Consider the following 10,634-nt stretch of genomic DNA (forward strand, 5'->3'; position numbering starts at 1 on the left):
GTAGTGCGGAGTTGCGAAACAATATCGATATGTATTAACATTAGGAATTATACAATTTTTTTTTATTGTGATTATTGTTGCATTTATATACATTAAATGTAGTTATTATTCCACTTAACCTGGTTTTTCCACTAATATTAACCTCACCTCCTAATTTTCTAATCGTTCTGTCTAGTTAAACGTCAGGGGAAACGTTTTTTGATCGATTCATCACGTGACAATGTTTTCTTTCCTCGAGATGGAGCATTCCCTTTACGCTGTGTTTATCACCACTCAAAAGGTGATATTTTTTGTTGGCAAAGTGAGACCCCAGCCTCGGTCTCATCTCGAAAGATTATGAACCACGATCGGTCTCTCTTGATCTCAGGTTGCATTAGTTGCATGACGTCATTGAATTTGGGGGCCCTGGGCACGTGCCCAGTGTGCCCGTGCGTTAATCCGCCACTGATCGCACTTGTTCCTGCTAAGAATATCTTGCAACATGTTTTCCCCTTACCAAGATGGCGTTGCCTGGCGTTGGCTTAGCGGTTAGGGTGCCGGCTTGGGATCCTAGGATCCTGGGTTCGAATCCCGGTCGATCGCTGAATTAACGCCAGGGGGGTTGACAGCCTGTCATCCTTCCGAGGTCGGCAAATTGAGTACCACCTTGCTGGGATGAATTATCCCGGTGTGTACCCCGGTTTAGAATAGGTACACTGTATCCCTGCGCATTGCAAGAGCGTAACCAAGGGTTGGCGTCAGGAAGGGCATCTGGCCATAAAAACATTGCCTCAAACAGGGAACCATGATTGTCACGGGGCCCGCAAGGCTAACCCCTGCTATAGCGGGGAAAATGGCCTTAAAACGATCATTCATACACATATTCATTCATTCAAGATGCTCTAGAAGATAAATTTACTTGGTAATGGCTTCGAAGGAAGCAGGTGTCACATTTGAAGCATGAGGGATAAGCAAGAAGACATCAACTGGAATGGTCTTTATGACCAAAGCTTGAACCATTCTGGAAAATTTGACATTGAGGCCAAACATCCGAGGACATCATGACATCAGACACATCAATCCAACATTCCATCCACGATGACAAAGCGATACTGGAAAAGGGCCCTCTTCTACACATTCTTCTGTAAACTGTAGGCCGTGCGCTATGACTTATCGGTATTTTCAAATACACTCGTCTTTTTGTTACTTATTCAGCAAAGGATTAAGAAATAGGGGGAAAACATGATCTTATTGGTTTCCCCAGGTGTGTGTTACATGCCCCACACCCTCCCCTCACCCTGCCTGTCCCCTCTCCTTCTCCTCTCATACACACTTTTCCCAACCCATTCAGGCCTTCGCAGGAGCCCTGAATGTTATTGGAAAGTTATAAAAGCACTTGATGTTTGTAAAGTAAGCTTGGTGTAAACAAAATTATCACATTGCAAGTTGCAATAGAAAATTGCTTAAATACAGACACATAATAAAAAATAAGGCTACAACGTAGTGCATTTAAAATGATAGTAAGAAATATATAAAAGGAGGTATGAGCAAATAAAATATAAATAACATCAGGCTTTACTCAATGCGACTTAAACAAACAACATTGGTATCACAAGTCTTCTCAACTACGACATTACTTACAACAACATAATAAACAACAGAAATAAATACTGACAGGCCGATGTAAACAAACGAACATCGCAAACTTACTGGTTTCCCCAGTTGAGGCGCATAGCCGCCAGGCGCTTGATCTCGAGCACCTGCTCTTGTGACAGGTGTTGTGCCATGAGCTGACGCCGAAGATCTAGCAGCTCAACCATGGCGTGGCGGAGCTTTAAGAACAGATCAAGCCGTTGGTTCTGGAAGAAGCCACAGGGGTGTGTGGAGGAACAGAGATGCGTCATTACATTTGAATCTCAATTAAACACAACATCCAATAAAACCTGGCCTTGTGAAGACTTTAGGAGACAACTATAATTTTTTTAATATTGAAACATTGCGAACTTATCGTACATGATGAAAAATGAGAATGCAGTGGATTAATGGAAACAAGCAGAGCACCCATCCTACGGGGATCCTGTTCCAAGCATGCAACACGTTCTTCTGATATGTACCTTTCTTTGGGTGGTGGATAGGCAACTGACAGCTTCCTCAAATGCTTCAAAATAATTTTTTAATGACTCTGGTTACATGCATGAAGGGAAAAAAATGCCTACTGCTAAGATTCAAAACATCTCACTACACTGGAAAACGGGACAGGAATACGGCACTGTGAAGGGTGTGGAATTGTAATGCCATATCTCACCTGGAGGTGGCGCTACACGATACACATTTACATATTGAATTTGCGACACTCGCCCCCTCCCCAAGACCACCGGCAAAGATAATAAAATAAAAAAACAACCGTATGCACTAAATGGGGTCATGCTGATCATATGTAGCAAGTCTGGATGTAGTCGGGACAGAACTGTAGGAGGAGTAGCGCGACAAACACACGCCGGTCCGTGAATTATAGTAATGATTAAATTCTGGCTTACGTTTCTTCATGGGGGCACATGGTTTTCTAAGCTCCATGAGAACCTCTCCAAAAGCTAAATGTGAAATGAAATGTCCTGGCAACTATTGACATTTGTTCTCTGTGAAAAGAGGTTTTAAAAACCTTATTCTGCAATAGCCGGTCTTCCCGTGCGCAGGAGATGGGGTTTTTTGAAATTGTGTGTGTGTGTGTGTGTGTGTGTGTTTGTGTGTGTGTGTGTGTGTGTGTGTGTGTGTGTGTGTGTGTGTGTGCGTGCGTGTGTGTGTGTGTCTGTGTGTGCGTGTGTGTGTGTGTGTGTGTGTGTGTTGTTGGTTGTTATTTCCACATGCGAGTTTAAGAAGGTAGAGTGGAGTCCTCATAGATCTCAAAGTATCCACCTCCATTCCAGTAAAGAGGGGTGGGGGGCAGTCACGATTCATGGACCAAGGTGTGAACTTTTGGTATTCTCAAAGTTTTGTTCCGAGGGCTCTTTTTAGGACAGCTTTCAATTGCAGTTTGTTTTTTAAATATTCCCAGGGCTGGGTTTTTTAATCTTATAATGTTCTTATTCATCAATCCCATTTCTCTAATTATCACTGGTACAATTTCGGCATTCTCCAGATTCCAGGGTCTTTTCACTTCATTTTTTGATGTCTTAGTATTTGGTCATTTTATTGATTTCTGCGGTCTTTATGCCAAAATCGCTGGGAACTGACACCTCGATTAGCAATGCCGTTTTTTTCTTTTTCATACCAAGTACGATGCCCAGTCACAATGCTTTGTTTTCTATGTTCTCGCTCGATGAGATCACCAGGTTGTATGTGAGCATTACTTCCTTGCTCTCAATTACTGCTTTTGGTTCACATTTCCCTGAGTTTTCTGGGGCTTGGATATTTAAGTTTTTGCCAGTGGATTACTCTACATACCCTTTTGTGCATTTGGGTCTACAGCTCCTCTGCATGAGTTTATTTTACATCCCAATAGGAGGTGGCTCGTACTTTCTGTTTCTACATTGCAGAACCGACATTTGTCCGAATGCCTCAGGCCCACCATTTTCTTAAAGCCATTGGTGTAGTTTCCCTGGTCTTGGGCATTTATTAATGATTCGTTCTCCATCCCAGTTGAGCTGACCTCTTCTTAGACATTCCAAAGAGCCTTTTTCGTCTACTCTCAATCTGTCCAACTGTTTTTTTGTATGTATTCCTGCTCTTTTGTCTTTCTCCCAGTTGTCTGTGTATATCTGTTGATGCATTACTTTATTTTTCTTTCAGTTTTTTTTTTTTTGCATTCGTTGGGGCTGTATGTGTTGCTCTTCGGTTTCAAGCATGGCATCTTGCATTTGCACGTCTTTGGAATTTTTTTGTTATGTGGGTTAGGGATACCTTTCCTGGTTTGTTGTCTTTGTGTTTGCAAATTGGATTAAGTTGTCTGTTGCACTTTTTATGTATTCAGCCAAAACCACAATTGTCATTCTGTGCCCTTGGTTGAGTTCCATCAGGCCGCTACCTCCTTCTCGGGCACATTCTCGGGATGCACTGATTTTATAGAACATTTTGTGGATAGTGAGGAGTTTCCTGGTTTTGATATCCAGTTTATTGATTTCTGATTGTGGCCAGTTTATTATTCCACAGCTGTACTGGAATACTGGTATTGTAAGTTGGTTTATGACTTTTATTTTGTTTGTGAGCATAAGATGTGTTTTCAGGATCAGCCTCATCATATGCAGGTATTTTTTGGTAATTGTTTTACGCATTTGTTTGTGACATATTTGGTGGCCCTCTTTTACTCCGAGGTATTTGTGTGACGTTTCATTGCCTAGATCCAGTATTGTTGTATTTGTGTCCATTTTTATGTTGTCCGTTTTTGATGGTCTACTTTGTATGAATGTGCACTTGACACTTGCGCATTATCCATCCCAAATTTCATTTGAATGTCATCAGAGTACTGTTTCACTAATTTGAGTTGTTCTGCCAATTTTTCGTCATTTGGTGCAAAGACTTTTAAATCATGCATATAAAGTAGATGTGTCACCTTTTTTGTCTCTTTGGGCGTTCTCTTATTTGACGTCAGGGTGTATCCATGCCCTTGCTCATTAAGGAGGTTGTTCAGTGGGTGCAGGGCCAGGTAAAACAGGAGGGGTGAAAGGCTGTCTCCCTGGAAGATTCCTCGATGTATCTTCACTCCTGGTATTTCAATCTTTCCTTAGTGTGTGTGTGTGTGTGTGTGTGTGTGTGTGTGTGTGTGTGTGTGTGTGTGTGTGTGTGTGTGTGTGTGTGTGTGTGTGTGTCCAGAGCATAACCTTGTTTTTTAAAGCTTTTGTTATCAAATTTCAGCAAACTCTTATTATTGAGAATATGGACAAGAATAATTAATAATTGTGTCAAAATGTCGAAGGGCAAAGACACAGCGAATAGAAATCGGTCTTATCAGCCTGTCTGCCACGCGTCAGCATGAGACAGATGGGTTGTTTTTTTAATCACTTCCGTGTTTCTTTATTTATTTACCATTGAATTTCAGTATGTCTGTCCAATCCATAACTTTTTTATTCCTGTGTTTTTTTATTTTATTTACCATGTTTAACAAAAAGACAAAAAAAATTGAAAAAAATTATCAAAATAGTAACAAAGAAAACAAAACAAACAGGTGAGAAAAAGCACACATGAAATACAATGGTGATCCATGATTAAGTCCATATTTTAAACATAGAAACACTTGTTATTACGGGTGGAGTATTGTTTTTATTTTTTTGGTTTGAAAGTTTGTTTATTGCCATTAATATTATTTTCTCTTTGCTTTCAGATTGATCCATGATGGCTGAGAGATTAACTGTTGCTGAAAGAGCACGAATTGCTGCTCGGTACGAGGTTTGGCACTGAGATTGCAGTTCAAAGATGGTGTTGGCACGAAATGGGAAGACATGCCACTTTAGATCCAAAAACGATTTAGAATGTTACCAAAAGCCAAAAACAACTGTTCAGTCAAGGACCTGAGAAGATCAGAAAGACATAGCACAGTGAGACCACCAGAAAACATTGTTGAACGAAAATGTTGTCGAATGATTGGAATTTTTTTTTTTGTCAAATGCAGGAGCTTGTGTTGAAGCTTGATTTTCACAAATTAAAACGGCAATAAATGACTTTTTAGGAAAAAAAATTTGGTGTTTTATTGATACATCAATAATGTGGTATATTTCAAATATGTACCATCATCAATTTTATAGATTTGAATTATTATTGAATTTTTTATAGATTTGTTTGATTTTATTTTGGGGGGGATATTTTATACCAAATTTTATAGATTTGGTAATTTATAGATCACCTGTATATATTCAACTCCAGAATGTCATACAAGCTTTAGGGGCATCGACATATGCATACGTGTTAGCAAGTGGTCATGTGGGAACGTGCTCAAGGAGCGAGAAAGAGTATTTGGCATGGAAGTACAAATTCCAGTTTTACACAGAGTTAAGGAAATAAAACAAATTATTTAATTAAAAAGTTTGAAAATCATGTTCAGGAACTTTTGTCATCAGTATATGACCTTGAATATCAGACCGTGACTGATCAATAGTTTATTGAAATGTTTATGAAAATTGCGATGATGGATCGAGTTTGTTCAGGATGTATTCTTGTATTTGCTGTGCAATTATAGGATGTTTATAACTTATGCCAGGATAACGGATTAGGCAGTACCTTAAAAGAAATCCCACCTTTATTGGCAATCGCTGCCACCATCCCAATCAGAAGGAAAACAAATAACTTCGTAACTCGAAATAATTGAATGTTGCACGTCGTTTTGTGAAGATGGCTGTTACGTGGAAGAAGTTGGATGTCAAAGTGAGATGAAGAACCCAAGCATTCTCATGGGTACATCATGTGAGACAATCCAGTACAGAACAAAGGAGGAAAGATGCACGTTCGACACGGAATGCTGATTTTTTGTTTTTAACGCACGAGCCCTGGGAGAAAGACGTTCCATCTTCTGAAACATATGGAGATAACAAGCAAAGACAAACCAAGCACAGATTCATTACGAGGCTATAGGTTAATGGACTTTTAATAGAATGTATTATCTTTTATAAAGGGCTAAGGTATTATTTATTTATCTCTCCTCTCCTCTCCTCTCCTCTCCTCTCCTCTCTTCTTCTCTCTCTCTCTCTCTCTCTCTCTCTCTCTCTCTCTCTCTCTCTCTCTCTCTCTCTCTCTCTCTCTCTCTCTCTCTCTCTCTCTCTATCTCTCTCTCTCTCGCTCTCTCTCTCTCGCTCTCTCTCTCTCTCTCTCTCTCGCTCTCTCTCTCTCTCTCTCTCTCTCTCTCTCTCTCACAAATCAAACATGGCTGCTTTGGTGATTTTAGACAGTATGGTGCTTACATACTATTAAAAACCCATTAATATTCCTATAAGGGCAGTGGTACAGGAAGTTATTTTTCTCCTATAAGGGCAGTGGAAAAAAAACAATCTCGTTTTTTTTACTTACCCCTCTCAATTAATGTAAACATAAAATGTAAAATATGCGCAAGGAATCAAGGCTTGGAATCAATTTGGGAACATGAGCACCATGGATAATTCAATCATCCGTTTTCTATGTATGTCTTAACTTGCGCGAGCAAGTGAAATTTTTGAATTGCACTTTGAAACAGAAAGCTGCAGGAAAAAAAAAAATCCAAAAGTAATCACAACTTACAACAAAGAGTTCTTTCCAAAGAACACCCCATTCTTTGAGAGTCGTCGTTATTTCAATCGCCATTGGATCGTCGATTGGTGTCACAGTTTCCGAAATTCTGAGGAAGAATGAATCCTGCATCAGTTAAATCCTCGACACAAATTCATGACACTTGTACAACCAGAAGGGCACTCGGAAGAGAGTATATCTCCGCCAGGCTGAACAGTTTATGTTTTGTATCCCCCTGATAGGCTGAATCTGCATCCAGACCATTCGTCCGTGTCACACACACTAAAATCGAATCAGCTTGTTCTTTCCACCTATCCCACTCATCCAAGTTTTGTCATAATTCGTCCACAACTTTTTGAAATGTTGTGCTATATATTGTTTTTGGCCGCATCCCATAATGGCGAAGAATCACTTTAAATTTTTTTTTTAATTATTGTATCCGGATCTTTACCAAAATCGAATCAATTGGTCCTCGTCACAGAATAAATCTCTCCACCAAGTTCCATCCGAATCCGTCCATAACGGTTTGAGATATCCTGTGATATATTATTTTTGGTCTTATCTCTCAATGGTGAAGAATCGCTGAAAAATTAAATAATTTTCATATCCGAATCCATATTCAGATCTTCATCAAAATCGAATGGATTCTTCCTCGTCTCACAAACAACCTGTCCAATAAGTTACATCCAAATCCATCCATAACGCTTTGAGATATCCTGCTATGTATCGTTTTTGCCCTGATCTCCCAATGGTGAAGAATCGCTTTAAAAATTAAATAATTCTCATATCCGAATCCATATTCAGATCTTCACCAAAATCGAATCGAATAGTCCTTGTCAGACATCCAACCTGTCCACCAAATTTCAATCGATTCCACACACAACTTTTTGAGATATCTTGCTCGTAAACAGACAAACAGATAGGGGTGAAAACATAACCTCTGTCCACCTCTGATGGCGGAGGTGATAAACAGTTATAATATTTGGAGAAATGATAATTGCTCATAATCCTCAATTTCTCCTTTGTCTTACCCTCGGTTGTTAATGAGTGCCTTCTTAATGTGGATGTAATTGACTGGAAAAATCCCCTGCAGAGAAAGGGACATTTAAATGGGCATGAGGACCCATGCACATCAGAACATTCTGCACAACGTCTGCACAATGTCTGCACTCAATAACGCGATGTAGGCAATGAATGTGTAGGAAGTAAAGATTGCATTGCTATACCTTAGCACAGGCATGGCCAATTCTAAACCCCCGGTACCAGCCTGAAATAGACAAAAGGAGAGTCAAAACAAGTATGACGTCACACCTTGGGTTGCTATATATACATACAAATGGTCCCTGATAGTGTGCAAGCCCAGGCAGGATGTGCATGCCTCAAATGCAATGCTCAGGAGCACATCACATCTTATAATACGACTCCAAAGACTGGACATTCGCTCATTGCCTTTTTGGAAATGGATGACGAAAGGGAAGTAGATTGAATCCACATATGTCTGGGAACTTAAATCCACATAATTTATATGGTACCACTTGCAATTTATGCTGACAAAAAGGCAATGCTGGTGCCTTTGGGCCTTGTGAAAGTGCTTTGCACTATAAAAGCCTCCAGGAGCTTACGTCATTGCAAACTGTCATGTAACGGAGGTGCAATAAGACAAGAGATTTGGCATTTCACCAACCTGCAGATCTTTCCAGTATCTGTACGTTGTCTCCAATCTCCAGAAAAAGAGCAAAGGGAACAGTGGCGTGGAAGCTGCAGATGGCTAAAAAATATAAAAAAATGCAAGAATGTAACACAACAAGGTGAGTTTTGGTTTAAAAAAAAAACAATTTCCATGGAGCAGATAAAATATTAAAAGGTAAAAATGTAGCACAACAAAGTGAGTTTTGGTTAAAAAATAAGAATTCCATGAGCAGATTAAATATTAAAAGGTAAAAATGTAACACAAGGTGAGTTTTGTTTTAAAAAAAAAAACAATTTCCATGGTGCAGATTCAATATTAAAAGGTAAAAATGTAGCACAACAAGGTGAGTTTTGGTTTAAAAAATAAGAATTCCATGAGCAGATTAAATATTAAAAGGTAAAAATGTAACACAAGGTGAGTTTTGTTTTAAAAAAAAAACAATTTCCATGGTGCAGATTCAATATTAAAAGGTAAAAATGTAGCACAACAAGGTGAGTTTTGGTTTAAAAAATAATAATTCCATGAGCAGATTAAATATTAAAAGGTAAAAATGTAACACAAGGTGAGTTTTGGTAAAAAAAAAAATTCCATGGAGCAGATTAAATATTAAAAGGTAAAAATGTAGCACAACAAGGTGAGTTTTGGTTTAAAAAATAATAATTCCATGAGCAGATTAAATATTAAAAGGTAAAAATGTAACACAAGGTGAGTTTTGTTTTTAAAAAGAAAACAATTTCCATGGTGCAGATTAAATATTAAAAGGTAAAAATGTAGCACAAGGTGAGTTTTGGTAAAAAAAAAAATTCCATGGAGCAGATTAAATATTAAAAGGTAAAAATGTAACACAAGGTGAGTTTTGTTTTAAAAAAAAAACAATTTCCATGGTGCAGATTCAATATTAAAAGGTAAAAATGTAGCACAAGGTGAGTTTTGGTAAAAAAAAAAAATTCCATGGAGCAGATTAAATATTAAAAGGTAAAAATGTAACACAAGGTGAGTTTTGTTTTAAAAAAAAAAACAATTTCCATGGTGCAGATTCAATATTAAAAGGTAAAAATGTAGCACAAGGTGAGTTTTGGTAAAAAAAAAAATTCCATGGAGCAGATTAAATATTAAAAGGTAAAAATGTAACACAAGGTGAGTTTTGTTTTAAAAAAAAAACAATTTCCATGGTGCAGATTCAATATTAAAAGGTAAAAATGTAGCACAACAAGGTGAGTTTTGGTTTAAAAAATAATAATTCCATGAGCAGATTAAATATTAAAAGGTAAAAATGTAACACAAGGTGTTTTGTTTTTAAAAAGAAAACAATTTCCATGGTGCAGATTAAATATTAAAAGGTAAAAATGTAACACAAGGTGAGTTTTGTTTTAAAAAGAAAACAATTTCCATGGTGCAGATTAAATATTAAAAGGTAAAAATGTAGCACAAGGTGAGTTTTGGTAAAAAAAAAAATTCCATGGAGCAGATTAAATATTAAAAGGTAAAAATGTAACACAAGGTGAGTTTTGTTTTAAAAAAAAAACAATTTCCATGGTGCAGATTCAATATTAAAAGGTAAAAATGTAGCACAACAAGGTGAGTTTGGGTTTAAAAAATAATCATTCCATGAGCAGATTAAATATTAAAAGGTAAAAATGTAACACAAGGTGTTTTGTTTTTAAAAAGAAAACAATTTCCATGGTGCAGATTAAATATTAAAAGGTAAAAATGTAGCACAAGGTGAGTTTTGGTTTAAAAAAAAAAAATGCATGGAGTAGATTCAATATTAAAAGGTAAA

General features: G+C 37.7%; 1 protein-coding gene across 1 annotated transcript in view; it reads right to left on the reverse strand.

The window, feature by feature from the left end:
- Positions 1–9,080, reverse strand: part of LOC137437234 (dedicator of cytokinesis protein 3-like) — a 317,733-nt gene extending 308,653 nt beyond the window's left edge. The window contains exons 1-6 of the mRNA XM_078766260.1: positions 9,044–9,080; positions 8,849–8,932; positions 8,391–8,431; positions 8,196–8,251; positions 7,177–7,273; positions 1,690–1,838 (exon numbers count right to left, since the gene is read on the reverse strand). Coding sequence (XP_078622386.1) covers positions 1,690–1,838; positions 7,177–7,273; positions 8,196–8,251; positions 8,391–8,431; positions 8,849–8,932; positions 9,044–9,080 — 464 coding nt within the window. The remainder of the gene's footprint in view (positions 1–1,689; positions 1,839–7,176; positions 7,274–8,195; positions 8,252–8,390; positions 8,432–8,848; positions 8,933–9,043) is intronic.
- Between the last annotated feature and the right edge of the window lie 1,554 nt (positions 9,081–10,634).

This window comes from Myxine glutinosa, chromosome 12 (assembly GCF_964187855.1).
Source record: "Myxine glutinosa chromosome 12, kmMyxGlut1.1, whole genome shotgun sequence".
NCBI classification, from domain to species: Eukaryota; Metazoa; Chordata; class Myxini; order Myxiniformes; family Myxinidae; genus Myxine; species Myxine glutinosa.